Genomic DNA, 15,216 nt, shown 5'->3' with positions numbered 1-15,216 from the left:
ATGTTTTCCATAGCCAGACACAGCGTTATTGTGTGGCCACTGAAGCTGCAGAGGAAAGGCCTCCAGTAGTAAGTACCCATCCAGCTCTGCACCGCACTAACTTACTTTTCCTCTTGTATCTGCCATTTAGGAACGCGGCGCTGTTGGTTATGCTGTCCAATGCCTTAGCCAAAGGCTTAATTCTTCGCTGGATACCTGTGTCAGACAGTAATAAAAGATCAGATACAAGTCTGCATACCGAGAAAGGCAAGAAGGCTCCAGGGAAGGGGCCTGAAAAATCTAATGGAGCACATGTTTTGTCACTTGATCCAAATGGCCTTCCTGATGTGAAGCTCGCCCTGGAGGTAGACACTCATTTTGCAGGGATATCTTTGGATAAATGAATGCGGTTTTATATGTTAACGGTTAGAATATTTGTGTAAATTGGACAGAGCTCCTGGCATGGTTCCTCTATGGAAAGGTTACTTTGTAGATAATTGCCTTTAGTCTCCGCTCTCTCATAGATCCTTAAACATATGCCTACTCAAAACCCACAGAGAGCTGACATTGACATAACACTTTAGCCTGCATGTTACCATACGGCCTTGGACTCTCCAGCATGTTGTACTTTAAATATCAGGAGAATTTGGACTCGTGAAACTTAATTAGTTCTTCTCTCCAAAATTCCGCAGGACATTTCAGTGAAACATCCAATTGCTACAATTGTCATTGCCTGATTCAGGGCGTAATGTTGTCACTTGTCATTCCTGCGGAGTTCATACATCTACATTCTGTATAGGAAGTTTAGATACCATTGTATGGACTATATCAACTTTTTTACTCTAAGCCCAGACGCAGTGAATTTACAGCAAGATCCGCATATGCCACGTGCAGATTGTGCTGCGGATTCACTGCGGATTCCACCCATATCCACTGAGGCGAGTGGAGCCGTGCCAGAAATCCGTATCAAATCCACCATGTCTGAACCGACCCTTAGACCGCTTTCATGCACCCGTAATAGATCACTGTAGGATCCTATGGTGATCAAAGACTGGTTAGGTAGAAATGAGTCCGGATATTGCGGCTGTAATAGCAAGGCAAAATTCACCTGCCCTACAGTATGACATCCTTTAAGAGACCTTAAAGGGGTTGTCTCATTTCAGTAAATGGCATTTATTATGTAGCGGAAGTTAATACAAACCGCTTACTAATTTATTATGATTATCCATGTTGCCTCCTTTGCTGGCTGGATTCATTTTTCCATCACATTATACACTGCTTGTTTCCATGGTTATGACCGCCCTGAAATCTATCAGTGGTGGCCGTGCTTGTATACTATAGGAAAAAATGCTGACCTCTCTGGTGGCCGGCACTGTGCGACCTCATGTAGGCTGGTGCTTTTTCCTATAGTGTTCAAGCACGACAACCACTGATGGATTGCAGGGTGGTCGTAACCATGGAAACGAGCAGTGTATAATGTGATGGAAAAATGAATCCAGCCAGCAAATGAGGCAATATGGACAATCACAATACATTAGTAAGTGCCTTGTATTAACTTTCTCTACATGATAAATGCCATTTGCTAAAGTGAGACAACCCCTTTAACAGTAACATTAGAATTTGGAAAAACCCTCCTGAAATTTCACTTTTTTATTGTAGATGTTTGAATTTATGTCTTAAGTAAATATAGTTGGCGCACAACTCGGGCGAAACAAGTGCATTTTAACCCCTTAGTGACATAACCTATTTTAGCCTTGATAATCAGTAACATTTTCCCCTTCTGTGTTCCAGCGGTCTTAACTTATTTTTTCTTCCATTTAGCTGTATGAGACCTTGAATTTTGCAGGACACGTTGTAGTGTTTTTAGGAATAATTTTGGGTTATTTAATACTGTATAAAATAAGTTTTTTTATTTTTAGGGGGGGGGGGTAAACATCAATTTTAACATTATTTTGTGGGATTTATTTTTTCCGCATTCAATGTGTAGTATAAGTAACATTATAACTTTATTTTGTAGGACTCTACGATTATAATGTTACCAAATTTATATATGTATTTTTTATATATTTTTTATCTTCTCCCTGCAGCCTGTCAGCTCCCCACTACCCCCTTCCCTATCCTCCAGGCTGGCTGAGATCACAGCCAACTGAAGGGGGGCTGCTTTAACTTTTCATACCTTGGGCTGGGTAGAGATATAGGCCCAGTCTTGCTTGAAATCTGACAATTTAAACTTCAAAACAAGACTAGAATCACTTCACTGGGAGATATAGCGGTTAGAAATCAGGTCGGGAGTGAAAGCAGCTGAAACCTGCTTTCACTTTCAGTTGCTATAACTCCCGACCCGACTTCTAACAGCTATTTTACCTGATGTAGTTGAAATAATGCTGATGTCTTGTTTTAAAGCTTAGATTGTCAACTTTTAAACCAGACCAGACCAATATCTCTAGCTGCTACTGATTGAGATATGAGGAGTTAAAGTAGCCTCTCTTCTGTGGCCCAAGCTCTGTGATTAGACATATCCCTGGTGATTTTATTTTTGTGGCGAAACCCCTTTAGGTGTAGCATGTCTGTTATCTGATGATCTGTGCAATATTCTTTTAGGTCTGTGACTATGCATTAGACTTGACCCATGAGAGTTCTCCGAAAGAGCTAGTACCCATCTCCTTAAGACAACAACTAATTTCTACTTGGGTGAAGGCTAAACAGCTACTCCAGCAACAGATTGGACCCAAACTTGGAACAGATGATGAGGTGTGGCTATAAGTAGATTATATATCTGTCAATGATGTGTTATCTGGGACTATATGGTCCTTGTTGTAGGGTGTTTAATACATTTACACAAGAAGTATTTTATTCTCCATATTTATTCCTTCATAAGGGAGCCTGTCACCAAGAATTTAACTGTTAAACCGGGCAGGATGTATTGTAGGGCTAGCTCAGCTGAATGTAAGGATTCCTTTCACTTAGGGAGCCGCTGCTTCAATCTGGAGAAAAAGTACTTTTAATACATATGCAAATTAGCTTTTAGGTGCACTGAGGGTGGGGCCAAGCCACTTTTCTCTTCCTGCTTCCTCTGTCAGCCCCGCCCTCTCCTTCTTGATTGACAGAGGCAGGTTCCTGCATAGTCCTCTTGCCTTGCTCTGTCAATGAATAAGGAGAGGGAGCGGCTGGCAGAGAAATCAGGAGGAGCAAGGGCGCGCACAGTGCATTGGGCCCGCCCTCAGTGCACTTAACTGCTCATTTTCATATGAATTTAAAGTAATTTCTCTCCAGAAGGAACCAATGGATCGCTTAGTGAAAGGTATCATTAAAATCAGCTGAGCTAGCCCTACAAGACATTGTGCCTGGTGAATTTCCTTTAAGAGCAATGCTACCTGAATAGGAAAATACCTGAGTGCTCATGATTGCTCTTTTTCTATTGATGTCGGGCAAGCCGGGCCAGCTGATCAGTGCTGATTTTGTTTCAGTGCCAACATTCATAGCCAAACTAATGATTATCTTCAGTGTGCTCTTATTCTCTTGGATGTCCACATACAGATTCTTGTGTTACTGGGAATATTATATTGATTGTATGTTTTACAAATTTATTTTTCAGGAAAACAATGAAGGACAAAACCTCATGACCAAAGTTATTGTCACTCTAGAAATGCACTCCTGTAATGGGTTAGGACTGATGGACTTTACTGTTCCAAGCCTCTCACAAGTACGTATATAAAGGGGGTTGTCCTGCTGGTAAATCTCATGGGGGTCATTTACTATCCAGAAATACGCCTATAATTACGAGGTTATTTGTGCTGCAATCTGCCACTTTTCCCGCTCGCACTAGTAGGTGTGGTGGGGAAGCGCCAGCAGGACTGCCTCAATTATCATTTTCTTCGCCTGTTTTAGGAGAAGAAAAAGCCAGCAAGGAAGCTGGCTTACATTTAGACTGGCACTGGATACTGGCCAGCGCCTCTTCATAACTTCAGCGGATCTAACGCCAGCTATGGGAGTTATTAGGCCAGCGTCTAAAATGCCGGTCCTAATAAACGACTCCCTATATGTATTGTGCAGCTCAGAAGACATTAACAATTTTTGCTTTTAATGTACATTTAAACAGTATGAGTATTGATATTTCCTTAGATAGTATGGTGCCACCTGCTGTTCAAAGCGTATAGCAAAGTGGATGTCCACCTCCTGAGTTGAGTACTGGTGGTCACGCATTATCAGTCACTCGCCCCACTGCTGGAATGCTGGTCACAATGGCCACTATACAGTAACGTCCGTGTGTATTCCGTATTTTGTGGAATGGAACAGCTGGCCCCTAATAGAACAGCCCTATACTTGTCCGTAATGCGGACAATAATAGGACATGTTCTATTTTTTTGGGGAATGAAAATATGGACGTACGGAAACGGAATGCAAACGAAATAACTTAAAGAGGACCTTTCACCGATTATTACACTGTGAACTAAGTATACAGACATGTAGAGTGGCGCCCGGGGATCTCACTGCAATTACTATTATCCCCGGGCGCCGCTCCGTTCTCCCGCTATTCCCTCCGGTATCTCCGGCCACTAAGTCTGTATGCTTAGTTCACATGTCTGTATGCTTAGTTCACATGTCTGTATGCTTAGTTCACATGTCTGTATGCTTAGTTCACATGTCTGTATGCTTAGTTCACATGTCTGTATGCTTAGTTCACATGTCTGTATGCTTAGTTCCATGTCTGTATGCTTAGTTCCATATCTGTATGCTTAGTTCACAGTGTAATAATCGGTGAAAGGCCCTCTTTAATTATCGCCAGAGCTCATTATGTATTTGGCCAGAGAGGAGGGCTTAGGCGTCCTCCTGGACGTCGGCCCACCAGTCTATGGCCATTCCGCCCCTGCTGGGGACCAATATGTACTTTTCTTGCTGTGTATGTGTACCCCTGGCACACTAATTAAACACTTTTCTCAGCTGGGTGCCAAAAGTCAGTGATGGCTCCGATACTCCTGGATTGTGCCCGCCTAAGATCTTATTCACATGGGCAAGTTCCAGACGTGTTATCCATCTGTATTACTTGCATGTGTCATGACCCAACTCACAGCATCAGAGATCCCAATGATGCCGTGAGTTTGGCTCAGTTATACCCACAGTGGAGCCATGACACACACAAGTAGAGATGAGCGAATTGAGTCTCTCCTCATTACTTAAGTAATTCAGATGAATAATACATCTAGAACAGGGATCAGCAACCTCGGGCACTCCAGCTGTTCTGAAACTACAACTCCCAGAATCCTCCTTTCACTTCTATGGGAATTACAAAAGCAGCTGAGTAAGTGTGCATGCTGAGAGCTGCAGGTTCACAGCAGCTGGAGTGCCGAAGATTGCTGATTCCTGATCTAGAATATGCTTGTGTGAATGCAGGCTTATCGTATAATGCACATATCACCTTTGTGGTCCTGCAACTTTACTGCATGCAGCCGACCAGTGGCGGCAAACCTGGACCTGTGCTTTCTGTGCCAGTCTCTGCAGTCTGACGGAATCAGTCTATAGAAATCTGCCAGAGTTCTTCTCTGAGGACACCCTGTGGACAGTGGCGGTACTGCAGGAGCCTTAGTGGGAACGGTCTGCAGTGTCAAGAGCCATAGAAAAAAACATATAATGTGAGATGATCCTGAGCCACACTGTAGCTATTGTCAATATAGTGCAATGTACGTATGAGAGTGTGTGTGTTACAATTACAAGACTTTGTAGAATGATTGTAATATGTAGAGGATACAGTCGGCACTGCTGTAGATATGGGATTGAATCTGGTGAGTAGTGGTGGTGCTGAGCATGAAAAACAAGTAGTATTTGCAACAAAGGAGAGAAAAGAATAAAGAATGCAGCACTCACCAAAAAATACTCTTTGCAGCTTTATTCGCTTGAAAAAGAGCAACAAGCGCGGAACGGCTGTTGCCTCCTAGCTGTGTTTTGCCCACATGACGCTGACTTTTTTATGTGAATAAAACTGCAAATAGTATTTTTTGGTGAGTGCCGCATTCTTTATTCTTTTCTCTCCTTTGTTTGTAGAATGATTTCCCGCACAGAATGGAGTAATGAAACCTTAGAGCAGGGATCATCAACCTCCGGCACTCCAGCTGTTCTAAATCTACAACTCCTAGAATTCTCCTTTCACTTCTGCGGGAGTTAAAAAAAAACAGCCAAGCAAGTGTGCATGCTGGGAGTTGTAGTTTCACAGCAGCTGGAGCGCTGAAGGTTGCTGATCCCTGCCGTATAGAATCAAACAATCTAGCAAAACAGACATGGATGCCCCCCTACCCCCCAAATCTCAGACATCTTGTGAATCTGCCCCCAAAAGAAGAACAGCTACAGATGAGGAAGACCTGTTATATCAGCATCTAATAACCCTTATTATCTGCTATATTTGTGTGTATTAAAATCACAATGTATATATCACCTATAATTGTAGCCAAAGTGTCTTTTTGTTTTATCTTCTCCTGTAACCAGGTTTGGAAGATGGCACAGGAGTGTGACTGGTCAGATCCCCTCGTAGAGCTGCAGGCATTAACCAGGCTGGCGCACTTTGCCTACAGTGCCCACGACCTAGAACTAGCCTTATCCTGTACCCGGAGAGCACTGACGGATGAAAGGATAAAAAAGCAAGACTAGTATGTATATTATCCACGGTTTATTTTACTGTCTTCTATCTCACTGTATTGCTGCAGTCCTGGAGTCTGAAATGCCCAAAGATATATCTTATACTTCCACCGACAGTTTCCTTGTTTTCTTCGTTCTACTTTTTAGACTGCCATATTATGTTATATAATCAATGCATTATTTAAAGTACAGGGAAAATAAATTGCCTGCAAAAAAAGTCATTTTGTGAGTCTATGGAAAGTGAGATCTTGTGGCGCTGCATCGGTACAGAAATCCTAATGAAAGGCAACAGTGACCCCTGCTGTCTAGTTCTAAGATTACACTTTCGTGTTGAACAGTATTGCGTAAGGTGTAGGAATCTCACGCTTGGTTTTTAGTTCTGAACAGAGCTTATTGTGTTCGTTTTATTTGCATCCCTGTGTCAAGTAGTATATGCAGTGATCAAGGAAGACACGATTCAGGGATAAACCTAGTGTTTAATTATGAATAGAGATGAGCGAATAATTGAAAAGTTCAATTCAGCTGATTCGCCGAATTTTGCTAAAAATTCACTTTGTGACGAATTGTCACAAAGCACATTTTTTTATAAGTAGTGGGTGCAATGACAGGAGGCTGCGATAGCGCCGCCCCCCACCATTGTACCCCTCAGATACCGCGTTCATACATGATTGCAGCATCTGAGTGAAAAAACTGTGTAAAATTACCAATAAATTTTTTTTTTTATCAAACGTACCGCCTCCATTTGCTTGCGACGGGCCGGCCGCCTCCATCTTGCTTGAAGATCTGGAGCGAAATCTCGCGCGAGATTACTTCATCATGCCGGCCGGCGTGGTGACGTCATACGTCACACGTCACCTCGCACGGGATTTCGGCCGAGATCTTCAATCAAGATGGAGGCTGACGGCCGGTCGCCAGCAAATGGAGGAGGTAAGTTTACATTTTTTAGTTTTTTACACTATTTCAGGCTAAATCGATTCGCTGACACGAAGCACGAGGAAATTCGGCTTCGAGGCGAATCAAATTTATCCTGAAATTCGTGGAATTCGATTTGCTCATCTCTACTTATGAACTTTGAAGTGGAGTTTTCATTCTTGACGCATGCTTTTCTGGCTGGATCTGCAAACTGGAAATGATGACGTCTGCGGGTGTGCGAATTCTTAGGTAAATCATTAGTAATGTAAAATGGGGTGTTGATTCTATAGATAAGTAGAAATGAAGTTTAAGGGACATCTGTCAGCAGTTTTGTACCTATGACACTGGCTGACCTGTTACATGTGCACTTGGGCAACGGAAGGCATCTGTGTTGGTCCCATGTTCATATGTACCCACACTGCTGAGAAAAAAGAAGTTTTAATATATGCAAATGAGCCTCTAGGAGCAACGGGGGCGTTACCGTTACACCTAGAGGCTCTGCTCTCTCTGCAACTTCCGAGCCCTCTGCACTTAGAATGAGTGTAAATGTCATCACACCTGTTCTTTTCAATCAAAGTGCAGAGAGAACAAAGCCCCTAGGTGTAATGACAACGCCCCCGTTGCTCTAGAGGCTCATTTGCATATAAATAAAAATCAAATTTTTCTCAGCAATGCGGGCACACATGAACATGGGGCCAACACAGATGCCTTCAGCTGCCAAGCGCACGTGTAACACGTCAGCCAGTTTCAGAATCAGTCAGAATCTATTCAGGGAAAACTGATGGCTATGCATGCAAGTTCAAAAGTGATGGTGTATTATAGCACCATCGCAGATCAGCTGTGGCCCTTGTCATAGTATACCAAGCACAGCGCCGCCCATTTTATAGTGGCAATGCTTGGTATTGCAGCTTGATGCAATTCAGTTGAATAGAGCTAAGCTGCAGAAAGGCCATATGACCGATGGCGTGATGTCACAGGCCTAAGAAGAGCCTAAGCACCATGGCTCCTTCCAACAGCTGATCTGCGGGGCCCTAGGAGTCTGAACCCTACCAGACAGATATTGATGGCCTATCCTGAGGATAAGTCATCAAAATCCCATTGGCGGACAACCCCTTTATGGCCTTAGTTGATTAGTAAATGTAACAGAACGTTTTAATCATTTCACAGGATGCATTGAATAAAGGTGATGCTTGTGAACAGATCCTGCACCGTTGTAGGACCGCGGCGTCAGTCATTGGCAGCGCGCGCTGTGACTGTTTTGCATTTCAGGCCGATGAAGCGCTTTAGCAATTGAGTAAAAGCATATTGATATTTTATAGCTGTTTCTCCGAGGATCATTTAGTGGATGACGATTATGGGGGGTGTAAATACTGTAATAGCCATGCGTTAGCTCTTATTCAATAAGTAATTAGGAAATTGCTTGTGACTCTTGCAGCCGCAGCTCTCCCTTGGCGTATGAAATGTTGAGCGTCACCGCCTGCATTCAGGGCCAAAGCATAATGGACAGCTTGGCCGGCAAAAAACACCTTCGTCTTTCCGCCATAAAAGCCTTTGAAATGGGCTCAAGGTACGTTTTTATGGAGCTTTACTGTTATCCCAATAGCTTCGTATTAAAATGATTCATTAGGGACGAGCAAAAATAAACAGACTAAATAAAACAGCGTGTTCTCTTAAAGGGGTTATCCAGGAGTTTAAAGGGTTTTTTTAGGAATTTTATACTGATGAACTATCTTCTGGATAGATGACCAGTATCTGATTGGTGGGGGTCCAACATCTGTAAAAAACTCTTGGAAAACCCCTTTTACATTGATGACCTATCTTCAGGATAGATTATCACTATCTGATCAGTGGGGGTCCGGCTGCCAGCGCTCTCGACCAATCAGCTGTTTGAAAAGGCAGCAGCGCTCCGGCGGCGAGTGCAACAACTTCTTCCTAGGCCAGGAATGTCATGTAACAGAAGGACCACAGAAGGACCAGTGATCTCCTGACCCTTATGATGAGGGGTGCACCTCGTCATAAATTAGATGCATCTACCGCAGTCTGTGCGCCTGGCGTGAAAACTACTGGAGTCATTTTTTGCCAACATTTACACCTGTAACTGTTAGTACATTAATAGCCATGCGTTACTTCCCACCCCTGACATGTATGAACTGGTTTGTACTTCCTTTTGTTCTCTTCTACGTTGTATGAACTGGTTAGCACCACCTATTCTTCTCCTCTATGTTGTATAAACTGGTTAGTACTTCCCATTCTTCTCCTCTGTGTTGTATGAACTGCTTAGTACTTCCCATTCTTCTCCTCTGTGTTGTATGAACTTTTTGGCACTTCACTTTCCTCTTCTCTATGTTGTATGAACTGGTTAGTACTTCCCTTTGTTCTCTTCTATGTTGTATGAACTGGTTGGTACTTCCCTTTGTTCTCCTCTATGTTGTATGAACTAGTTAGTACTTCTCTTTGTTCTCCCCTATGGTGTATGAACTGGTTAGTACTTCCCAATCTTCTCCTCTATGGTATATGAACTGATTAGTACTTCCCTTTGTTCTCCTCTACGTTGTACAGGTCCTTCTCCAAAAATTAGCATATTGTGATAAAGTTCATTATTTTCTGTAATGTACTGATAAACATTAGACTTTCATATATTTTAGATTCATTACACACCAACTGAAGTAGTTCAAGCCTTTTATTGTTTTAATATTGATGATTTTGGCATACAGCTCATGAAAACCCAAAATTCCTATCTAAAAAAATTAGCATATTTCATCCGACCAATAAAAGAAAAGTGTTTTTAATACAAAAAAAGTCAACCTTCAAATAATTATGTTCAGTTATGCACTCAATACTTGGTCGGGAATCCTTTTGCAGAAATGACTGCTTCAATGCGGCGTGGCATGGAGGCAATCAGCCTGTGGCACTGCTGAGGTGTTATGGAGGCCCAGGATGCTTCGATAGCGGCCTTAAGCTCATCCAGAGTGTTGGGTCTTGCGTCTCTCAACTTTCTCTTCCCAATATCCCACAGATTCTGTATGGGGTTCAGGTCAGTAGAGTTGGCAGGCCAATTGAGCACAGTAATACCATGGTCAGTAAACCATTTACCAGTGGCTTTGGCACTGTGAGCAGGTGCCAGGTGGTGCTGAAAAATGAAATCTTCATCTCCATAAAGCTTTTCAGCAGATGGAAGCATGAAGTGCTCCAAAATCTCCTGATAGCTAGCTGCATTGACCCTGCCCTTGATAAAACAGAGTGGACCAACACCAGCAGCTGACATGGCACCCCAGACCATCACTGACTGTGGGGACTTGACACTGGACTTCAGGCATTTTGGCATTTCCCTCTCCCCAGTCTTCCTCCAGACTCTGGCACCTTGATTTCCGAATGACATGCAAAATTTGCTTTCATCCGAAAAAAGTACTTTGGACCACTGAGCAACAGTCCAGTGCTGCTTCTCTGTAGCCCAGGCCAGGCGCTTCTGCCGCTGTTTCTGGTTCAAAAGTGGCTTGACCTGGGGAATGCGGCTCCTGTAGCCCATTTCCTGCACGCGCCTGTACACGGTGGCTCTGGATGTTTCTACTCCAGACTCAGTCCACTGCTTCCGCAGGTCCCCCAAGGTCTGGAATCGGTCCTTCTCCTCAATCTTCCTCAGGGTCCGGTCACCTCTTCTCGTTGTGCAGCGCTTTCTGCCACACTTTTTCCTTCCCACAGACTTCCCACTGAGGTGCCTTGATACAGCACTCTGGGAACAGCCTATTCGTTCAGAAATTTCTTTCTGTGTCTTACCCTCTTGCTTGAGGGTGTCAATGATGGCCTTCTGGACAGCAGTCAGGTCGGCAGTCTTACCCATGATTGCGGTTTTGAGTAATGAACCAGGCTGGGAGTTTTTAAAAGCCTCAGGAATCTTTTGCAGGTGTTTAGAGTTAATTAGTTGATTCAGATGATTAGGTTAATAGCTCGTTTAGAGAACCTTTTCATGATATGCTAATTTTTTTAGATAGGAATTTGGGGTTTTCATGAGCTGTATGCCAAAATCATCAATATTAAGACAATATAAGGCTTGAACTACTTCAGTTGGTGTGTAATGAATCTAAAATATATGGAAGTCTAATGTTTATCAGTACATTACAGAAAATAAGGAACTTTATCACAATATGCTAATTTTTTGAGAAGGACCTGTATGTACTGATTAGTATTTCCCTTTGTTCTTCTTTATGTTGTATGTACTGATTAGTACTTCCCTTTGTTCTCCTCTATGTTGTATGTACTGATTAGTACTTCCCTTTGTTCTCTATATTGTATGAACTGATTAGTACTTCCCTTTGTTCTCCTCTATGTTGTATGAACTGATTAGTACTTCCCTTTGTTCTCCTCTATGTTGTATGTACTGATTAGTACTTCCCTTTGTTCTCTATATTGTATGAACTGATTAGTACTTCCCTTTGTTCTCCTCTATGTTGTATGAACTGATTAGTACTTCCCATTCTTCTCCTCTATGTTACAGGTTTGCTGGGGAAGCTGGAAGCCCTGCTCTAACATTACAGGCAGCTCGACACTTCTGGTATGCTTCTTCTCCGCTGATAAAGTCTGCTACTGAACGGGATTCCCTAAAAGATTCTGTCATTTGCGTTATCAAGGCTCTGGCTCAAGCCGAGATCAAAAATAAAAAGGTACAGACTCCAATGTTATATTATAGCAGGATCTATATTGATGGTGGATCATTCACCTCTGAGAAGAAATGCAACAACAACTGAGATCCGGTCACCCAGCGTCAGTGCCCCGGCCTCACTAATGGTGTTGGAGTAGAATGAGTTTATTTTTTCTTCAGAGAAACAGCAGAATTTGTTATCTTTGCTCAGTTTTACTCTATTTACTTCCTGAGTGGATCTAAAATCCATTAATAAAGTAGTCCTCTATAATTCATGGTCCCCCAATGGCCTCGTAGGTAGTAAAAAGTGTCTATATTCTGTGAATGTAGAGGTCAGAGGGCCTGATGATAAACAGTACTCTGGTCCTTCTGATTACTCCATTCACAGAAATACCTGTACTGTCTACTACTCTGTTACTTAAAGCCGTTATCCCATGATTAATCTTACAAATGGCATCCCAAGCGATCAGCTGTTAGTGGCAACAGTGGTTCCAAAGTGAACAATGTAGTGAGTCGGAACTTCACAGAACCACACACTATGTAGTGGTTATTCTTGGTACTGCAGCTCAGATCACATTCACTTGAATAGAATCTAAGCTGCAGTACCTGAGAATACCCACTACACAGTGTGCGGAGCTCTGCTCCACACAGTGTGTATTTCCGGGACGGTAGCTGCTGCTAACAGCTGATTGGTTGGCAAATCCGACTCCCATCTGATATCAGTCTGTTAGTCCCGGAAAACGCATTAAAGGGGTTATCCCATGACTGATGTAATAAATAAAAATCAGATATCCTATAGGACATGACAACCTCTTTCTAACAAAGCTAGAACCAGCCCTGTACCTCACATGGATCCAGAGATCTCCCCAGTCATTGCTCTGCTAGATTTATATCAATCTGACAGCTCAGGGGGAGTGTCTTTTCTGCTGCAGCCAAAGGGGCGTGTCCATGCTCTTCCTATCACAGCTCAGGAGGCAGCTGAAGGATCAAACTGAGCATGTGCGGCCTTCTCAGTGAGCCGGACAAGGAAATAAGAAAAAAAAAAACAGCAGGTGGCGCTATACTGATACATTTTATTGAGTAACTCAGTGGCTATTCAAAATTTTTAATTGCATGCAATTAAAAAATTATTCAGATCCAGGTGCTAGTTTTAAAACCGTAGAATATTTTTCATGGGACAACTCCTTTAAGGTAACCATATACATACCATATATACCATAGTTATATACTGTATATCATCGAAATCTGCTGATTTTGGCAGGACCGACAAGCAATCTTCTAACTGTACCCCGATGGCTGATGTCGGGGAAGATAAGGATTGGGCTGTTGGATTTCAATATGCCTAATCTTTTTGTTTGTGGGGAGATAAGCTGTCTGACACCTGCATGATCAGCAAAGACATGCGTAAATGTGCATAGGGGGGTTGGGACAAATGTCTGTTAACGTATCCCAGCCTTACTGATGTGGTCACTATCTTACCCCACCCCAGAGGTCCTCTGCAGGTCTTCTCTAGCCCTTGCTTGGGAGGTTATCACACTGCTTCTGTCTAGATGTGTCCAATGCTTCTTGGCCATTGCCTGCAGAGCAATGGTAATGAATAAAACTCACAGATTTCCTCTAAGTGTACCGAAGGTTGATTTTTCTTACACACCAATGAAATAATAAGAAACCTTGCACTGAATAAAGAGTAGTAACCGGACAGGAACTGAACATTCACATTGCGACGTCCTGTCATTGGTTCAGCTTGTGATGAATGAATGTTCTATTCTTGAATAAACTCAGATAAAAGATAATGAGCGGACTGCTCGGCAGGTATTTCCTATGGGACGCCTTAAAGTTCAGCGCATTAATAATCCATTTATCTTTTGCCAGAGGTCAGAAAATGATACCATGTTATTTCACCTGTGGCCTTCCATGGATGTTCAAAGCCGTACCGTTCATGACCCTGAAAATCTGGAAGGTAAGCCATGAATTAGTAAAAGTATTTAAAAAAACATGAAGACATGTAAAATGAGATCATGCAAAAATTGTATTAAATTCCCTTAGATAGCTTTCTGCACACAGCTAGTTCTGGCTTTATGTCCAGGAGTGGAGCCTTTCCTTAACCCCTTCCCGCATTATCATGTACATGTATGTGAGCGAATGTGGCTCCTTGCATGTACGTGATGGGATCGGGCGGGTGCAGGAGCTGTTACTGTGCGGCAGTTAGCGCTGACCGCGGCACGTGCGGGGTATACAGAGGGAGGGGGCTGCGCTGGCAGGGGGTCGATGGTTGCCATGGCAGCCACGATGCCTTACACAGGCTTCGGAGCTGCCAGCCTACGGAAGCCCAGGAGATCCAGCCTGAGCGAGTCGCTGACATTTCAATTCAGTACAACACAGAATGTATTGTACTGAATTGAAACATGGATCAAACCCTGAAAAGATGAAGTCTCACAGTGGGACAAATATAAAAATTAAAATAAAGTGGAAAAAAAGTTTTTTTTTATAATAAAAAAATTAAAGATTCAAGTTAAAAAAAAGCATCCTTTTTCCAAAATAAAGTAAAAAAAATTGTACAAAATAGGGAAAAAAAGAAAAGTAGACATATTACGTATCGCCGCGTCCATATAGAAAGACCCTTTCTATAAAAATATCACATTACCTAATCCCTCAGGTGAACACTGTCAAAAAAGTAAAATAAAAACTGTGCTAAAAAAACATTTTTTGTCACCTTACATCACTAAAAGTGCAACACCAAGCGATAAAGGCGTATGCCCCCAAAATAGTACCAATCTATCCGTCACCTCATCCCGCAAAAAATAAGCCCCTACCTAAAACAATTGCCCAAAAAATAAAAATAAACTATGGCTCTCAGACTATGGAGACACTAAAACATTATATATTTTTTTTGTTTCAAAAATATTAGTGTATAAAACTTTAATAAATAAAAAAAAAAGTAGACATTAGGTATTTCCATGCCCGTAAAGACCTGCTGTATAAAAATATCACATGATTTAACCCCTCAGGTGAACACCATAAAAAAAAAGAAATAAAAACTGTGTAAAAAAAGGCATTTTTTG

At 42.4% G+C, this 15,216-nt stretch overlaps 1 protein-coding gene across 1 annotated transcript in view; it reads left to right on the top strand.

Moving 5' to 3' along the window:
* CFAP46 (cilia and flagella associated protein 46) overlaps positions 1–15,216 on the top strand; it is a 178,875-nt gene that overhangs the window by 61,748 nt on the left and 101,911 nt on the right. Inside the window, exons 20-26 of the mRNA XM_044298094.1 lie at positions 131–344; positions 2,581–2,730; positions 3,575–3,682; positions 6,457–6,617; positions 8,954–9,085; positions 12,011–12,176; positions 14,027–14,114. Coding sequence (XP_044154029.1) covers positions 131–344; positions 2,581–2,730; positions 3,575–3,682; positions 6,457–6,617; positions 8,954–9,085; positions 12,011–12,176; positions 14,027–14,114 — 1,019 coding nt within the window. The remainder of the gene's footprint in view (positions 1–130; positions 345–2,580; positions 2,731–3,574; positions 3,683–6,456; positions 6,618–8,953; positions 9,086–12,010; positions 12,177–14,026; positions 14,115–15,216) is intronic.

The sequence above is a fragment of the Bufo gargarizans genome, chromosome 6, assembly GCF_014858855.1.
Source record: "Bufo gargarizans isolate SCDJY-AF-19 chromosome 6, ASM1485885v1, whole genome shotgun sequence".
Lineage (NCBI taxonomy): Eukaryota > Metazoa > Chordata > Amphibia > Anura > Bufonidae > Bufo > Bufo gargarizans.
This window is presented reverse-complemented; position numbering and strand designations above follow the sequence as displayed.